The following is a 19,175-nucleotide window of genomic DNA, read 5'->3' on the forward strand; positions in this document are numbered from 1 at the left end:
GGGTGGCTCAGTCAGTTAAGCTTCGGACTTCGGCTCAGGTCATGATCTCATGGTTCATGAGTTCGAGCCCCAAGTCAGGCTCTGTGCTAACCGCTCCGAGCCTGGAGCCTGCTTCAGATTCTGTGTCTCCCCCTCTCTTTGCCCCGCCCCAACTTGCGCGCTCTCTCTCTCTCTCTCTCTCTCTGTCTCTCTAAAAAATAAATAAACATTGAAAAAAGCTTAAAAAAATATATGTAAATACTGACATCACGCCAGGCCCTGTTACTAGGTGCTGAAAATACAATAGTGAGAAAAATGGGCATGACATCTGTCCTTGTAGAGTTCAGCGTCCAGGGGAGGACTCAGGGTGAACTGAGTAAGCAAGAAAACAAGCTTTCAGCTCTGTGCTAGACCCTGAGGGGAAGAGGGGTTCAGGGCAGAATAGATCGGAAAGCCAGGGTGGAGCCAAACTGGGAAAGATTTTGAAGGCCAGGCTAAGGAATTTTGAATGAATTCCGTCGGTAACAGAACGCAGTTGTGGGGCTTAGCCACATCCCATTCTTTCAGCAGGCAGACTCATGGGTTGTTTTTGAATACTGAAGTAACTAGGTAAGAGGTAGAGGGGCTAGGGGCACAGAGGTCAGGTCCCACCTCTGCTGCCACTCAGGGCACTTCCTCCAGGCTTCCTTCCGCTCACCCAGGGAGGTGGGCATGCCAGGGAGGGACACGAAGGTTGGACGGGCAGGACTTGGTCCCAGCAGTGAGTCTACACAGCACCCCTTCCGCTATCCTATCAGGATACGAGGCAGTCTTCTAGCCTCTGGACCTTCCCGAGCAGGACCGCGGGCTGGACAGCTGGTGGACCCCAGTTCTAGCCCAGAAGCCCTGACAGATGAGGGCAGGCCGGTGACGAGAGGAGCTAGTCTGGTCACGCTCTGGGCTTGGCATGCACTGCAGACTGGTTTCCAAATGGTTAGTTAAACACATTGCCCCTTAATTTTTAAACCTATGCATATCTTGAAGTTAAATCAATCCATATGCTTACCATCCATCATATAAACCATCACTATTGCCCCCTTGGGCCAGCCCCATGGCCCATCTAGCCTGGTAAATTGTATCTGGCCTGGGCTCCCAGGGACACGTGGTAGAAGGATTATCGCCCTTAGTGCCAGTCTTAGAAGGCTAAGGTGATGCAGAATACCTAAAGAAATAATAGCTAAGGTGATATCTAAGGAACCCAGTGGGAATCTATCGTCTCGGAATGCACAAAAAACTATCTGCAAATTATTTTTATTTTTAACCTGTAGTTCAGTTGCCACAGAGGAACCGGTAGCTTCTTGAATTTTGGTTACTGGGCCAGTAGAAGTCAGGATCAGCAGATGGAGAGATATGTCAATTGATAGAAATGAGTAAGGAACCTTCTCAGCCACTAAGACTTTCTCTCAACCCTCTCAAGGCTCCCCTCTATAACCACAAGGATGGGTTCTTCCCCCTCTGGCTTAAGCTAGTCCTCTCAAATACTATAGAGTTTAAGAGTAGTCTAGAGAATTTGCTTAAATCCAGATTCCTGGGCCCTACCACCATCAGAAATTCTAATCAGGAGGCATGGGGTGGTCCTCAGGGATTGCATTTTAGCACGAGTCCAGGGGATTCTAAATGCAGGTCGTTCAAGGACACTGGTTTGAGGAAACTCTTCTGCAAACTTTTCATTTATTGGAGCTCAGTCGTGACTTCTGAGAAGCAACCAAAGAGGCAGAAGCTCTTGACACATGTAGGGGGACCCCTGTTAACCTCGGAAGCTGTGCATTCCAGCTCCGCCATGCTATGGCCAGAATGGAAGGTCCTGCCCATACCTTCTCCTCACCAGCGGCTGTTCTCATGCACAGACCCTGCCTGACCTATGGTTAGTTGTCCAAACCCAAACCTGTAGGGCATGTGAGTGGGCGCGGGCAGGCAACTCTAAGCTGCACAAATTGCAAAGCTGGAACCTGGGACGACAGAGTTCACACAAAGAAAGTGCTTCCGGGCTGCCAGTGGGGAGGGCAGATTGGATGGATGCTGTGTCCTCTGCGAGGAGGAAGTGGTAAATTTAGGGTTTTAGTTCCTGGGATGTACAGAGGGGAAATTCTAGTTCTTTACTCCCCCGGAGTGGGGGGAGGTAGGGACCATTTTTTAGGAGAGGTGAAATCTTCCTGGAGAATCTATGATCCCTAACTCGAGGTTCTGCTGTGAAAAGTCTCCAGCTGTTTGCTGGAGACTGGTCCAGGTCAAACTGGTCCAGTTTGACTCAGGGCTGAGCCAGGGACACGTACCTGATAGAGGCTTTCTCAAGGGCCTGTGTTGAAGCGATTACGTGCAATCACTGGGCAAAATATCCTTTGCTGAAGCAAAAATCATTGTGTCCTTTGGAGTGACCCAGCCTGCCATAGCCAGGCAGCCCAAAGCTCTGGCAGGGGCCCCTCCCACCGCTCGCCTGGCTCAGTGGGCCGTGGGGTCAGCTAGTCTGAGACATTCCCTGGAGTTCCCTTAGTTTACCAAATCAGGAAAGACTTTCCCTCTGTGAAGAGGGAAGTATTTTCTGCAAAAACTGTGAAGTGAGCAGTCTACTATCCTCGGGCAATTTCAACTGATTTTTACATGTATATGGCACGCGTGTGGGGGTACCTAGGACTTCTTGCGCTAAAAAACCATTTCAGCAAACCAGTAATATGACCAGGCCTGGGGCCAGGCGGAAGGCCAGAAGGCTATTCTACTAGGAAGTAATTCCAGTGTAGGGAAAGCAGTCTGTTCTAGGCAGCTGGACGGGACGTGATGGGGACAGGCTTGCAGATCATGTGTATATATCACATTGTCAGCGGCTGCTTCTAGTAGGTGTTACTACTCCCGTTTTAGAGCAGGGAATACTGAAGCTCAGGGAGCCCCTTACCCTTGGTTTCTCAGAACACAACAGCAGAGACTGGAAATAGAATCCAGGAGTTTGGACTCTGGGCTTTAGGGTCTCTCTTTTCTGGAGGCAGGAGAGTTTGGTGGTTATGGGTATGGGCCCTGCATTTAGTCCACTTGAGTTCAGTCCCCAGACTTGCCACTAAGTAAACGGGTGACCTTGGGTAAATGATAATATGCCACATCTACAAAATGGGCTATTGTGAGGATTAGGTAAACTATTTGTTTGGGGCACACAGAACACTGCCCAACACATAGTAAACACTCAATAGACAATGGCTTTCATTACTGGAGCTCCTGCTAAGGGAGCACTGCTCCTAGAAATCCTGACCGGCCCAGTCCCGGAAATGCCGCCACCTGTCTCTCCAAGGTGAGCTGTCTGAGGTCACCCCAATGCTAATAGGACCTCTTCTCGTCTCCACCTCAGGGGGAGTTTTTGCACACCATTTATTATCATATAATACAATGCAATATAATATCATACATAACATAACATAATATGATGGGTAGGTTAACTTGGAAACCCTGAGGCGGACCGTGGATGGATGGATAGATGAATAGATACATTTGTACTAAGTATACATACATTATATCATTCTATTGATTTGTAAAAAGTTCCCGGTCTGCCTGGCTGTAATGAGATTTTTGAACTTTGCGTGGCGATCAATGAGTGGAATATTATTGGCCTGGAGAATTGATATACCTGCTCTCAGTGGCTTGTTCTGCTCCCAGGCTGCCCCGGCCCCCCAGGTGTACGATTTCAGCAGACACTTAACCTTTTTTACAGTGTCATCAGGCTAAAAGGAATCTAATAGTGACACAGGACTTGTGCTCAGCACTCTGCCACTATTGCTTTCCTGTCACAAATAATTTATAGCCTTCTATTTCCATCCCTGAGCCTGCACCCCAGCCCTGCCTCCCGCTTTCCCCCAGCTCCCGGGAATCAATAAACTCACACAGCCACAGTGGGACTACAGGGTGCCCAGAGACAGACAGACGGACAAAGAGAAGGGAGAGCGACAGAGGGGCAGAGAAAGACAGAGAACGAAGCACAGAGGCAGGGATGCGAGGTGGAGAAAGAAGTGAGAGAGGGAGGAGAGCCGGCAGAGGGGTAAGAGTGTCCCCGGCACTTTCTTGGAATGTTGAGAGCTCCTCGGTTTCTTCATGAGTTTAACAAACTGTTAATGGGAGTCTCATTACATGCCTTCCTTCTAACTCACAGAGCTGATGAAACTGTTTTGATCTCCAGCTCGGTGGGAGGTGGAGGCTTCCTGGGAATTTAACCAAAGAAAGAGTGGCTTCGCCCCCCCCCCCCCCCCCCCCCTCGTCGTCCCTACCCTGAACCGCCACCCCCCCCCCCCGGCATCTACCGGGTCCCGAAGAAGCTACTGCTCATACTGTCTGTGGACCCTTCCTGGGGCCCCCAGGCAGAGGACCCTAATGTATCTTCCTGAGAGTGTCTCTGATTCACCTCTTTTGGGGTCAGGCTGTGACACCTGCCACTGGTGTTTCCTGTCTTCTCAGTGCCCTTTCCAGGGCCGCCATAGCAGCTACACTGGCCAGGCTGGACCGTGCTGGGCTGAGAGGCCTTCTGCCCGTACCTGGCTCAGTCCCTAAAGAGAAAGCAGCCAGTCCTGGCGGTCACTCATAGGAGTAATGCTACTACTAGTCGTGATTATTGTTATTAGCAACATTAGCATGTATTGAGCCCAGCATCATACAAATCATCTTACATGCGTTATCCTGTTTACCCCACCACAATCCTAGGAGGTGGGCAGTATTATTATCTTATTTTACAGGTGAGGGAGTAAGAGACTGCCAAGGGTTTCACAGGCAGTTAAGTAACAGAGCCGAGCCTGACCCAGAGCCCAGAGCCCATCCCCTTCTTCCCTTTGCCCTAGTCGCACCCTTGCTAAGTGCCTAAAGTCCCCGTGCTGGGGCTCAGGCAAAGCCAGAAAGGTGGAGGAGGAAGGGCATCGCTGTGAAGGAGAACATGCTAGAAAGGGAAGTGATGAGCAGGCGTCCTGACGTGTTCCCATGGCAACAGGAAACAGCGCTGCTCGGCTCCCCTGAGTAGAGCTATGGCCTCCAGCACCCCCACTGCACCCTCCGAAGACCCATACCTGCAGACTTGACTTGAAGGCCAAGCCTGCCCGGGGCCATGGAGGCCAGGATGTGTCTGGTTGTCTCGCCGTGCCAAGAATGAAAAAGATCGGAAGAGAAGGAAGATCAACAGGGGGAAATAGTGCCAGACAATCACCCAAAGCAGTGCTTTACTTTATCCTTTTAAGCTGTGGTGATATTCCCACGAGTTGTTGGGTTGTGTACAGGATGCAGGGGGGCAATGGATGACTACCAGGGAGCCGCGATCTCAGTTCTTAAATTTCCCGAGAGCAGCTCTGAGGACTAGCAAGTGCCCACTGCCTGGGGGGCATGGATGGACGCCAGGAACATTAGTAACTCACGGCAGGCATCCCGCCCAGCTCCTGTCCCATGCACCACCAAGCCCCCGTCAGGGAGTAGTGATTTTCTATCACTTGCTGCCTCAGCTAAATCTGCACTGGTGCCTCAGGGGTCAGAGGCTCTGGGTAACAAAGATAGAGACCCCACAAGGCCATCTAGTTACCTGTCTTCAACCAGCCCCAGCCCTGGGGCTCCCTTAGTCCAGGGCTCATCAGCCCGCAAGCCAGAGCCACCCACAGCAGGACCAGTGAGATCCCAGAAGCTTTTGCTGCAGTGAGTTAGGAGCGGCTGCTCTGAGCTGTATACACAGCCTCCTTCTAGACTTTTCCAGTACACCCGTCTACATCGCCCTTAGCCACTGTCCCATCTTTCCCATTGTGATCATGCTCCAAACATTCCCCCAACTCTTGGGAGATGACCTTCCCTTCTGCTTCGCTGAGAGATAAAAACTGTAAGAGCTCCTTCTCGAAGCTTTTGGCCACCTCAAAATGCACCATCTCTCACCAACTCCCCCTGGCGCCTCTCCTTGTTCTGTCTCGCTTTCTCCATCATCCACATTCTGTCAGGCAACTTCAGGCCCTCCCTCTTCTCTGGTTCTCCCTCCTCAGCCTGCAAGTGTACCCAAGTCTTTTGTCCCCCAACCAGCCTTTCCTCCACTCAGCTGTCAGTTCCATCCACCAGCTTCCACATTTTTCTCTCTTCCTTTCTACGAACTCCCGAAGGCAGGAATCTACTTTCACTGCCTCCGTCTCTTCCTAATCAATCCCTAACCTTTCTGTCTGGCTCCTGCTCCAGTTGCTTTGTTGACACCTCTGTCCCCCAAGTCCCCAAACCTGTGCCTCTTCTTATTCCCAGTTTCCTCCAACCTTTGCATTGTCACCGATGCCGCGAATTGTCTTCTCCTTCCGGAAACGTTTTTCTCCGTCGACTTAGGTGACACTGCCCAATCCTTGCTCTGCCATTTCCAGTGTAACCAATTCTGGCCCCTCTGCAGGGTCAGGTTCTTTCCCCCAGCCTGTGAAAGTCAGTGCCCTCCAACATCCACTCCTTCGGCCTCTTGTCCCTATCGACGCTGTTTTTCCTTGATGGTTTCTTAAATCCACATGTGCTGTGCCAGCTGGACACCCCCCTCCCACCTCAAACACTGCGTGTCTGAGACAAAACCCGCCACCTCCCTGCGTCTCTCCTCCTGACAGTGGTACAAACCACCAGCCTTCCAGGTACACAGAATTAGGTTCTTAGAGCCATGCTGGACTCCAGTTAGGTGCCCAGTCGGCCATTCTGCCTTCATGACGTCTTACAGACTCTTTCTTTTCTTTCCTGTGATCTTGCGCCTGTATATTGCTTTACCAGGATCTGTTTGCAAGTGTCCCCTCTAGTTTAGAAATCACTCATGGCTTGAGATTCTCTAAACCTGGTTGCTGTATGTTGGGAGAAGTATGACAAAGTACCAGAAAAAGCCCACATTCTAGAGACTGAGTTCTGACTCTGCCCTGACAGTGTGATTTTGACTAAGCTACTTAACCTCTGTTAGCTTTGGTTTTCCATCTGAAAAACGAGGATAATAGTATCTACTTTGGAGGTTGTTGGGAGAATGAACAGTAGCATATATAAGTAATATAAATTGCATATAATGTTGGCGCATAATAGATGCCCAGCAAATGGAAAAATCACGATCATCGTCGTCACTTCCAAGTTTTCAGCCTTATTTCCTCTTGCTTCTTTCTGTACCTCCACTGCTCCTGGCTGGCTGGTCTGGGCTTTACCCCTAAAGCTCATTTGACTCCATGCTTTGCTTCTGTCTTCCTCCAGTACCTACTTTTCATGGTCCCTACCCATCCCCTCTGCCACGGCTTCTCTGTTCACCTTAGAACCATGGTATTTTTTTCATTGCAGAGGAGACCTTAGAGATCCTGTAGTCCAACCTTTTTTACTTTACAACTGAAAAGTAAAGGTCCAGAAACATAGAGTGATGTACCTCTGAGGCCCAGAGCAGTAGAATGATGAGCCCAAAGCTATGGTGGCCGATTAATGGCAGAGTCAGAAGCAGGACTCAGGGTCCCGGCCAGGCATCCCGGTGCCCTTATCACTCTCCTCCGTGCCTTGGGCCCCTTCATCTGTTCAGCCCTGTCCTGCTTTGAAGGTCTACATGAAGCTCTGCCTCCTCAGTGACTTCTTTCCCAGTCCCCACCTGCAAGGTGGCTGGATTCCTCCCTTGCCTCCCTCTAGCGCTTATGGCCTGGCCCCTTGGGGCTCCTTTGCTTTCTTTGGGTGTGTGTCCTCCCTCCCCAACTTCATCTCCAGCACTGTGAGGCAGGTGCCTTACCTCTATTGCCTGTGGGTGCTCGGTTAAACCTGGTTACAGTGGAGTCTGCTCATGGTTTGTGACTCACCTGGTCAGTGTGGGTGAACTTGACTCACACGCCACTCTGCAGGGAGGAGTGATGCCATTGGAGAAATTGCCTCATGAGTACCTATTTTGACTAGCGGATGGAGGGGAGCATTCCTTGGTCTTGGCCCCAGCATTGGTCTTTTGCACGTCTGAGCCCTGGGCTTCTCAGACCACTGACAAGCAGGCCTATCCCCAGTCCTGGGACATTTGATCCAGCCCTCTACCCCTAAAGTGCACAGGGTGGGTGTGAGGCTGTTCAACTAGGCTGGAAAAGAAGCTGTGGTCCAAGTAAGACCCCAGAAAAGCAGGCCATTGGGCCAGCAAGCTGGGCAGAGATAGGACAGTAAGTGGGCTCAGGAAGAAGTTGTTCAAGGCCTGACATCTGGCAAAGGGGCCATGTGCTATGCTGGATTCCCTGGGACAAAAAGGGTCATCTGTGACCCAGCCCTTTCCGGGCTATTTCTTTTTAGCCCAAGAAATAGGAAAATCTCACTTTCCCCCCCCAACTCTAGAAGACTGTGATACAGTCCCAATAGGAAAACCAGCTCCAAAATGATCTCTAGACAAGGGAGTCTTGTTCCCAGGAGGAGGTTTGCGTGTGGTTGAGGAGGGAAGGGGGGACAGCAAGCCATCAGGGCAGCCCCCACCCCCAGAAAGGGGAAGGATGCTGTGCTCCACTCATTCTGCTGCCCCAATCCTTGCTACCAAAAATCAAGCTGCAATTCAGATGATGCACACCGCAGGAGAGAATACAGACTCCCTCTGTCCAGCTGCACTAGGTTGGGTCTGCAGAGCCAGTGGGAGGGAAAGTGCGTGCCTTGCAGCAGTCAGTGAGGGCAGGGGTGCAGGGAACAGCTACATGAGGAAGGAGCTGGGGAGCTTGGGCGAGCCCCTCTGGGCTGGGCTGGAGCTGGTGCAGGCAGGAGAAGGCACGTGATGTGTGATGCTGTCGTGATGCTGTTGCAGGATCATCAGGACCAAAGTTCAGCAGCCTTTCCACCCAACGCCGGATGGGGCTGGGACGGGAGTGACTGCCCCTGGCCACACCATTGGTAAGAGGGCTCAGGGAAGGGAGGAAGCGGGGGCCCACCCAGGAGAGCCAGGACGCCACCCCCATTCCCTTCAAAATGGCATGCCTGCTGAGGCCCCAGGACCCCTTCCCCAGGCCACGCTCTCCCTGAGCTCCTAGAGGTGGGGATCTCCCCAGGAGACTAGCTCACCAGGACTGTTTTTGCTTCTTACGCACATCACCTTGTAGCTGCCTTGTCTGTCTTTCTGTCTCTGTCTCCTTCTAAATCAAGCTTTTCCTTTGGCTTTTCTTCTCTCCCTGCCTTCCCCTTCCTCATCTTTTGTTTTTATCTGATTCTGTCTCCCCTTGCCCCTTTTTCTTTCCTACCTACCCTCTTACTGCCTTTTTAAAATTTTTTAAATTCTTTCTCTCTTCTCCCCTCCTCTCCCTTCTCTCTCTCCTTTCCTCTCTCTGCCTCTCCCTTTCTCTTTTCTCCTCTCTGTATGTGTGGCTCTGGATCTGTTCGCATCTCTCTGCTTCGCTCTTCACAGCTTCTCTCCTCTTAGCCTGTCTCTTCTTGATCTGTCTCTCCTTCCTCCCCTCTGTAACTCTCTGCTGCTCCAGCCTCCTTGTTTACTGATCCTTGGCCATGGCCTCTCAGAGACACAACCCAGGCCTACCAGAGCACCAGATAGACCCCCCCCCCCATATTGTCTTCCCTTTGACCCAAGGGTGCTTGGTGGTCCTGCAGCCATAGATGAAGCCTGGAGTTTAAGGGGCTGAAATGTGATTATACTTTTGTTGCTGCCCCTCTTGGAAGCTGTCCCCTTATCTCTTGACCAGCAGGAAGTAGAATGGCTGGTCCCAGGCCTCCTGAAGTTGGCAGGAGCCGCTGTTCATGAGGCCGTGTCACAACGTGCGCCGGGAGGGAGGATCGGGCCGGGCTGTACCTGAGCAGAGTGAATGGTTTCACTAGTCTGTGCCCTGAGGGAGAAATTGGGAACTTCTCAAGTGATTTCAAGACCAGAAGCAACTGGGAGAGAGGAGCTGTGCCCTCCTGGGGAATATCGTGGCCATTCTTGTGTCTCCTAGAGAGAGACAGATCTTAGAAAGCCACGGCGTCTGAAAGGAGATAAGTAAAGGCCAGCCCAGGAGACCAGAGGCAGCGAGCTGGGGTTTGTTTAGAGGGCGGAGGAGAACATGGGCTCGCCATCCCTCTTAATCCTCTGCTTCTCTCTGCCCCCAGCCTCGGGGCTTTGGTCTGTGATCACAACTGTTATCCTGATGGCATTTCCTCCTTACTCTCGTCCAGTTCCCAGTACGGCCTCCCCTCCTGTTTCCAGCGCCTCCAATGATCCAGTGGGATCCTACTCTATCAACGGGATCCTGGGGATCCCTCGCTCCAATGGTGAGAAGAGGAAACGTGATGAAGGTAGGGAGGAGGGAAGAGGCTTGGCTTCCCTGTGCATGCTTTGTCCTTGGACTCAGGGCTCCGGTTTCGGCCCGGCCTCGCAGCTGCTCTGCTGGGAGATCAGTTTTAGTAGCAAAGCCCAGGTCCCCCCACTGCCCTGCTGGCTCCTGGAGAGGGAGGCAGGCTGCTGGTGGGGCCATCAGCTTCACCATCTGCTCAGCAGTCTTGGTGGCCTCACCTTCCACCGGGACTGCCCCTAATATCCCAGTGGGGTGCCAGGGGAGAAGCACAAACCAGGTACCTTGGGAGGGTTCGGGAAGTTGGGGGACAGCTGGTCTTTGACCCAAGGATGAGAGGCCGATCTGCCTTATTCTTACCTGATCCGACCCCTCAAAAGATGGGGGCGTGATGTCACGTGCAGCTGACCCCAGTGTCCTTTCTCTGTGACACATGGATTCTGCCCCCCATTGAGCTGGACACGGGCCCTCTGTACTCTTCTTCCCTATGGGAGGAGACACCACTCAGGCTCCTCTCTGTCCCTTCCCTTCCGTTCCCTATAATGCCTCAAGTGCAGCCAGCTGTTAGGCAGGGAGTTCAGGCGAGGGAGAAATGAAGAGGAGGAAGAGAGGGGAAAGGATACAGGAAGAGGGAGTGGTGGCCATGGGCCTGGGAGAAGGTGTTTTACAAATGTTGGGATGTGAGGGGTCCCTTGGTGACCATCTGGTGCTCTTCTCATGCATGAGCCCAGGGCGCAGGGCTGACCAGCCCAGACAAACGGAGACACCAGTGTCTCAAGCCTGCTTCCTGCCCCAGTCTCATGGTCCCTGCTGGGGAAGCAGTAACCTTCTGGTCTAGGGAGGTCTAGAGAATCTCCCATGAAATAGAATCCTCTAGAGATGAGCATACAGGGGGACTGCATACCCCTTTAGCCTGGACAGTCCCAATTTATGCCCTTTGTCTCTGCATCTTGGCCAGTCAGCATCTCCTTTTTCTCTCAAAAATGTCCTGTTTGGGCAATAAATCATGTGGCCATCCCAAGCATAGACAAGCCCTTGATTGGGGCGGCTTTAGAGGGTAAGGAACAGAGAAAAGGAACAAAACTGAGCTTCCCTGGGCCCAGGCTGAGGGGAAAGAGAGTGTGAAAGCCCTGGCCTCCAGCGGAAGGGACAGGACAGGCCTAGGTCTGGCAAGACAGTGATGACCTGGTGCTGGCCTCCTTCCAGAAGCCCTAATGGCCTCATTTCACAGGGAAACAGCTTGTCTGGCTCTATTTCTCCTTCTTCCAAAATATCCAAACCCATTTGGCTGCCACGGCCTTTGCCACTCACTAAATTTCATTGTGGTTGTTTTGGCGGCCACCCCTGATGGGCAGGGGGAGGCTTCGCGAAAGGCCCTAAGTCCTAATTCTCCCTGGGGGCTGACCATACTCCAGCCTTAGCCAGGTGCCCTGGCACCCCGAGTGGTTGGGAAGATTCTGCCTCAGGCCCCAAGGGTTTCTCCTTTAACCACTGGCCCCTGCATTTTTTAGAGTGTGAGATGTCCAGCAGGCAGGGCGGGGGAGGCCACAGGACCCCCTGTGTGCTCTCCCCTGTTGGTTCTCAGTTGGGGCCAAGCATACCCTCTGCTTCCCGGGCTCCCGTGGGCCATGAGAGGAGGCCAAGAGTAGGGAGGCACTGGCATGAGGCTGTGGCCACCCAGGGTCAGGCCCCACTGGCCCAGAACAGACTGCTCTCCTCCCTGCAATTGATTACATTCATTGTTTCAAGTCAATTCAATTCAGTGAACCTTTTCCTGTGCATCAGCTGCAAGAAAGGCTTGGTGCTACAGGATCCCAAAGCAGAACAAGATATGATTCTTGTCCTTAAGGAGCTTCCAGTCTAGCGGGGCGTGTAAAACACGTGACCCCAGAAAGCAGAAAGCTCCATCAGATATCTGTGTCGTGATGGGAGGCCTGGGCCGCAGGCCATGGGAACTCAGAGTCAGGAGGGAGTAACCTGGCAGAAAGGGCCGCATTTTGAGGAGGAACCTGAACGATGGGTGAGGGGCATGTGCACGGACGATGCAGGGTGAAATTCTGTCTGGTGGGGGAGCCTTAGGACCAGAGGGTGCTGTGCCGGGAAGGTGCAGATGTGCTCTGGCAGAGTTGCGAGGGCACTAGGGAAGGGCTGGGAGGGAAGCTCAGTAGATGGGTTAGGGCCACAGGGGGCTAGGCCAAGACCGGACCAACTATAAGGAGTCTAGACTTTTTTCTGCAAGCATGAGTAGCCACTGAAAGTGTCTGAGCAGGAAGAGAGAAGAGCAGGGCTGGGTTTGGGAAGACAATCCTCCAGCAGAGTGACTGTGACGGGAGTGGGGAGACATCTCAGGAAGCAGTCAGTATCTCCTAGGTGAAGGATAATGGGGACTCTTAGGTTCCTCTTCCTGCTTAAACACTTCTCTCCTGGGCCTAGCCCAGGAGAGAAGGCCTAGCCCAGGGTACAAGGAGGATCAGAGGCCCTATTCCTTTTTTTTTTTTTTTTTTTTTTTTGGTGGGGGGACGGTTCTCTGGCCTTGACTCCTGCTTCTCTTGACTAACCCCAAACCAGATGGAGCTGCCCTTTCCCTGGTGGAGGCCAGCACCTTTGAGGGAGGCTAGGTCTCCCTGACCTTCCCCCCCCCCCCCCCCCCCAGGCCACGGTGCACACTTGACCTGTCAGATCCAGGTGGAAGGGAGAAGAAGGAAAGGAGAGAGCAAAGGCAGACCTTTCGCAGCCCTGCCCCCTCCCCCACCCTGGGTGCCTCCAAGCAGCCAGGCCCAGTTTGCATTAGGGAGCAGCTCAGATGATTAAGAATAGGAGAGATAATTATGTGTCAAGATGATGTAGCCCAAGTCTGCAGTCAGGCCAAGGTAGCACAGCAGCTGGCAGGCCGGTAGCAGGAGGCAGCCTCAGGCGTGGGCTGCAGACACCCAGGTATGTCCTTCAGCTACTGGGCCAGCACCGAGGGCTAAGAGAAAACCGACTTGGGGCACTGAGGGGTGTTGGGATGAGAACGGGGATCCATGTCAAGGGACTAGACCTTGGGGGAGTGGAGGGGCATATCTTCCTCCCGGAGCACCCCACTCTCCCTGCCAGGCTGGCTCTCCTTGGGCCCCACACACTGTGGCATCTTTCTAGAAGTGCCATATCCCGAGGGCAAGCCGTGAGCCTGTCTGTCCTCAAGGAAACCACTCCCGCTCCCGCCTCTGGGTACGGTCCGGCCTATTCTTCAGCTCTAACAATGTCACGGTGGTGGGCATTAGCGAGGACAATCACTGCGGCGTGTGCTGGCATTATTGGAGACAATCTCAGCAGTAGTTATTGGTGTTCACAGTGATAATACCCAGAGCGTTATTGGCATTGGCACTCCGAATATGGACAGCGTTATTAGTATCTGCAGCAATCATATCTGTGGGGATATTAGTAAAGGGCCGATCAGCTGTGACTCTGGGGAGATAGGAAACCCACAGTGGCTATCAGCCTGCTTGAGATGCCTTCTCACACCCTGGCCATTGGAAGTACAGAAACATTCCGGGGCTTTCCTTTGAGAAATGTGCTAGTCAGGAAGCTTTGACACTCCCCACCTGCCTGAGTCCAGGAGCCCCCAGAATGGGACAGGTAGATGGGCCCGGGTAGATGAGGAAGCTGTGTCATGAAGTATCCAGAAGACAGGCTGTCCATCAGTCTGAGAAGGTAGATCCCCATTTAGTACCCTGCTAAAATCTCTGCCTCTTTTTGGCTACAATTCGGGGGGAGTATATTAGGGTCCTTGGGAGGGACCCTGTTTCCATGACTGTTACATTCCCTGGTTTATGTGGCTGGAACATACAGCCTCTCGATGTTTTCGGGCTGGGAAACCAAAGACCTTTGCCTTTACCCAGTTGCTCTCGGCCGTAGCCCAAAACATTGCTGTCCATCCGTGTTGTTGAAGCACGGAGCAGTTACATAACTTGTCCAAAAATCCAAATGAAGTCATATGGCATGAGTCTGTTGATCTGTGTGCGGGGAGGTGTGTTGGTATCATCCTTTGATGTGTGGGATTGCAGGGGGCCGTGATTTTGCATTCCATTAATTAGGTGCACAATGAATTGTGCAGCTGAGTGGAGCCAAACCGGTACCGTTGTGCGTTTGCAGACAGGACGGGTTTGCACGGCCACTAACGGCTCAGTCCCGTCACTGCCTCTAATAGCTCCCTTCTGCTTTGGATGAAGCTATAACTGGAAAAAAGAGGCTTATTTCCTTAGTTGGTTTCCCTTCTCGAAGTCCCCGAGTGCGTTGCTCAGGTTAGACTTGGGGCAAATGAGGGGATTAGGCTGCGAACATGAGCAGCGCCTGCCCTGTCCAGGAGCCCCGGCCTCGGGCAAGACCCCCAGCGAGAAGGAGGGTGCCAGGGGGAGGCCAGCAGGAAGTCCCCGGAGTGGCGTGGATGGGCAGCATGGCTCGGTGGGGAGGGGTGTGGGCTCTGGAATGAGGCACACCCAGGGTTGAATCCTAGGGCCTTGCGCATGTCACTTACCCTTCATCAGCCCGGTCTCCTCCGTAGAATGGACATGGTAACAGCACTTATGTCACGGGGCTGTGGAGCGGGCTACACAAAATCACAGAGGTAGTGTCGAGTCAACTCCATCTTGGCAGATGGGCCGTCGGGGGTCTCTGGGGGAAGACCTAAATGGCAGGTTTATGTGTTGAGGGGAAATAAAGTCATGACAGAAGGAAACATTCGGGCACAGGCTCCCTCATCTTGGTGCGGGAAAAGCTAATGCTGGGATGAGCCAACCTGGATGGGACCGGGGCAGTGGGGGAGAGATGTCAGCCTCGCCTGTGTGACTTGGGAGGACCTTTGTGTAGCTCTGCTCAGTCATTTGCTCTGTGGTTATCCAGGGGGGCCGCATGGCATCTCGTAGCGTCCGCAGGCATTTTAGATGTGTCTCAGTAAATCTAGGACCCCCTTCTTTTCTAACGTGGAGGCACCCCTCCCTCCATCCATGGCTGTGCATTTCTGCTTCCACACGTAACTTTCTTTATCTAGGGAAACATGTGTTTGTTGTTTTAGGGACCCCATGTAATTTCTTACGTGGTTTATGCAAATGTGGGTGTGTTTTCTACCATGCTGAGATCTTTGGGTGAAAAGGGGTGTGGAACGCCATGCACTGGGCAGGCATGCCATCTTCCGGGTGATGATGGAGAGATGGAGAGATGATTGGAGAGATGACCAGATGCGAGCAGGTGCGTTTCCACCAGTAGTAGTGAGCGGGGAGAGCTCGAAGCTAGGCCTGAGTGCGTTAAGGGTCCACAGTACTAAGACACAGGTGTGCATATAGAGTTTTGCCCAAAGGGCCCCGTAGGCATCGCCTTGCGTTCTGTTGGCAAATGGATGGGCTGTCCTGAGCCTGCCTCCAGGTTTGCTCGGGGCCGAAGGCTGGGGAGACTGAGGCTGGGAACCCTGACACCCTCAGGCTGTGTGGGAGTCATCTCTCAGAAACCTCACAACCCCTCCCTTGAAGAGGAGCCTGGTCTCCCAGTCTCAGGGTCTCGGTCTTCTACCTGCCTGTCTTTCGGGATCTCTCAGTGTCTGTCTGTCTCTTATTTGCTCTAGTCGAGGTATACACTGATCCTGCCCACATTAGAGGAGGTGGAGGTTTGCATCTGGTCTGGACTTTAAGAGGTATGGGGGCCAGAGGGAACCTGGTGTGGGGGTCAGGGGAAAGAGCCGGGGGGGTGGCGGTTAGAGACTATTCAGAGAGTGGGCTCCTGAGAGCCAAGGAGCAGAGAAGGAGGAGGTGGGTCAGGCTTCCACTGGGAAACCAAGAGGCTAACAGAGTCTCGGGGCCTGGATCACTTCCGCCATGGGCGACCGCTGGGTTCGGGGGCGGAGGCCCCGGTGGCCTGGAGGGTCAGGCGCTCAGTGGATGGGGGGTACTTTTCCCAGCCCTTGGAAAAACAAAGAGCAGATCGGGTAGTAAAACAAAAGCAAAGGAGACCTGGAAGCACCTGACAGCCCTAATTCATCACGGCCCAAGTTTTTTCCTGTGTTCCCATTATATTTGTTTGTAAAAGTGGAAATCAATTTTGAAGGTAATTTTCTGGAAAGAATGGAAGGGAGGTGGGAGGGCCGGATAAGGCAGAGATGGTAAAAGGAAAAATTTAGGCCAGGCACAGCCCAGGGGCAGCTCTTGGCAAGGTGAAAGAAAATTGCATATTCAATCTCCATCCATGAATCTCCCTCACTGCTGCCCGCCTCCTGCTTGAAAACAATGAAGGCTTTTTCCCAACGCTGGGCAGGGCCTCGGTATCAGCCCCACTTTAACTTCAGGGTCATTAATTCCCTGATTATTGAAGGAGAAGAGAGGGTTGCAGCACCTTCAATTCCAAAGGCACACCCCCCCCCCCATGTGATCAAGCCCGGGCTGGGGTGGGGCGGGGGGCAGCCCGGGTGAGGTGAGGTGGTGTTGCAGAAGACCAGAGGGGTGGGGAGGGAGGAAATGGGGAGCCAACTGGACTGGGGGGAAGGAAGCCAGGAGGAGGGTGGAAGAAGGCAGTCATTACTGCATACCTCTGTTGTGTTGTTATTGCAAATTAAAAGTAGCATGCTCCACTCCACAGCTATCTTTGGGGAGGGAGGGGCACCGAGGGAGGTGGGGGATCTTATCATTGCTTCTTCAGCAGACCAGCCGTGGTGTCACCGTGTGAGGTGACATTTGAATTTACAATTCCGCTGAGAAAAGCCATTAATTCACAAATTAACATTTCTCCCTCTCCCTCTCTCTTTAACACTCTCTCCCTCTCTCACATGGATGTGCAAGCAATTGAAAAGACAAAGGAAATAGCCTTAAGGAAGAGACTTTACTGCTAGTCTGTCTGTGCCGAGATTGCTCCCCCTGCTTCCAGATAGATAAACCAATTACCTGAGCAGCCCTGCTCCTGGCCGCCCGCGATCGCCTCCTTTTGTGGGCTGCCTCCATGGCTGGATCACACTCGGGTGTATCTCATTAATGTAAACCAGGCATGCCCTGGCCACCGGTCTCTCTTCCTCACTCTTTCTGGAGGGGCAGCGGGAGGAGTGCCGGTGTCAGAAAAGGCAGACGAGGAGGACCCCAGGGAAGAGGAGAGGCTGCACTGCCCGGCTGCCAGGCCCTGGGACTTGGGGTGCGCCCACAGTCCCAGAGGAGGTGATGGGGGAAGCCTGCAGGTGAGCATTCCTTGGTAGGCTGGCGTGGGCGGACGCTTAGAGGCAGAGGCAGGGGCCAGAGCCTGACTCGCCCAGGCCCGCAGGGCCGTTTTCTGTGGCCTTTTGGTCCAGATGCAAAGGACTGGCAGAAGCAGAGAGGGACCCACGCACTCCTTGCACGGGAAGAGCTTAGGGAAGTTTTGTTGAGTATACACCATGTCAGCAGGATTCGGCCCGAAGGAGCTGGTAGGGGTGCCGAGGAGGGTCCAGAAGACTCCCTGAGGCTGTACCTTGTTGCAGATTCCTTAACCTAAACCCAGGACTGGGGCACAGTTATGTCTGTTTGCCACCTAACCCTTACACCTGTACCGAGCCGTCCGCTTCCCTTCTCAGAGAACACTCACCCAGCAGGGTGGCCGGGGTGGCATTGTGCTCTCAGAACTCTGGCGTGAGTTTACATCGCGGGCAACGGAATCACAGAACCTCTTTTGGCTTTTACTCTCCTCCAGGCCCTGGCCAGGGACTGTAAGAAAACATTATATTGGCAGAGGGAAGCTGAGCAGAGTTTGAGTTTCTCAAAGGAGACGAGGACGTATTCTGTGGATTATTGCTGGGATTATATGATTCCACATGCACGATAGTACTTAGCCCGGGTCACGGATTCTGCGCCTCATGAGGCAGGTCCTATGAGAGTCCAGAAACCAAATGCACATGAAGGTAGTCATTTGTCTAGACAAGCGCCCGAGTTTAACTGCATCAACACAACTCAACCTATGTTCGTTTTCCAACAAACATTCAAAACCTGGCTACTGTCCACGCCAGTCCAAGAAAGAGCTAAGCTTCAAAGGTCAGCATTCACTAAGCCACCAAAAAAAAAAAAAAAAATCCACTCATGAACACACGTTCATTGTTATGATTATATCTTCCTAGTAACCTGGGAAATTAGACCGTTCATACCTGAGGGGGGAGTTTTTCTATCTTAGTTGGATCACATATTTTAGCCAAACTTTCTGGGTAACGTTGGCCATGAGCCTGTTGAACACCGACCATGTCGTTATACAGAGGTAGGGGTAGGTCATGCTGATATTTTCTTAAGACCTTTTTCCTTGTCATCTGTGCTTACGTGGACTTACGTGTGTCTGTGGGGAAGCCCTAGGACTTAGCCATGGCTGTGTGCAGTGGACCTAGGTGCCTGAATTGCACATAAGTCTCTGTGTTTACGCCAGAGACTGGCAGCCAAATCATTAACCAGCGCAGTCTCCCGGCCAGTTCATGCTGCTGTGGATAAAGAGTTCCGTTTGGTTGTTTGAGGAAGTATGTTGAGGTTTAGCACGAAAGAGAATTTTTTTCATAAGGTGCCAAAAGGTCGGAATAGGTAGGTAGACTCTCCCCCCCCCCCCCCCCCCCAGGAGAGAAGGTACAGATTTGCAGTCGAGGGGCCTGTATGTGTCCCTCCGCCACTGGAACTTGTGCTGGGGGAACCACAGCATCGCAACTTTTCCAGCAAGGGCCGCCTCCTGCCCCCACCCCTGCGTCTGTGCACTGCTGCGCACCGCGCACACGCGCCCGTCTTGTCAGACTAGGTCTTCGCCTCTCGGTGACTACCTTCCAGCCCTGCCGGTAGGCATCGTTCTCCTTCCTCCACCGGCAAGGGCACCAAGCGAGAAATCCGCTGCCTCAGCTCTGCCCTTCTCCCCCAAGTGCAGGCTAGGGATGCAGGAGGGAGGAGCCGGGCCCTGCTGCTCTCGGGCTCACCTTCCCAGGCGCCTCCTCCTCTGCAGGCCGGGGAGGGG

General features: G+C 53.0%; 1 protein-coding gene across 2 annotated transcripts in view; it reads left to right on the plus strand.

Moving 5' to 3' along the window:
- The window catches only part of PAX2 (paired box 2), an 80,809-nt gene that overhangs the window by 23,070 nt on the left and 38,564 nt on the right, over positions 1–19,175 (plus strand). For both annotated transcript variants that reach the window (XM_049646504.1, XM_049646505.1), the window contains 2 exons: positions 8,744–8,829; positions 10,099–10,218. In XM_049646504.1, coding sequence (XP_049502461.1) covers positions 8,744–8,829; positions 10,099–10,218 — 206 coding nt within the window. The remainder of the gene's footprint in view (positions 1–8,743; positions 8,830–10,098; positions 10,219–19,175) is intronic.

This window comes from Panthera uncia, chromosome D2, assembly GCF_023721935.1.
Source record: "Panthera uncia isolate 11264 chromosome D2, Puncia_PCG_1.0, whole genome shotgun sequence".
Lineage (NCBI taxonomy): Eukaryota > Metazoa > Chordata > Mammalia > Carnivora > Felidae > Panthera > Panthera uncia.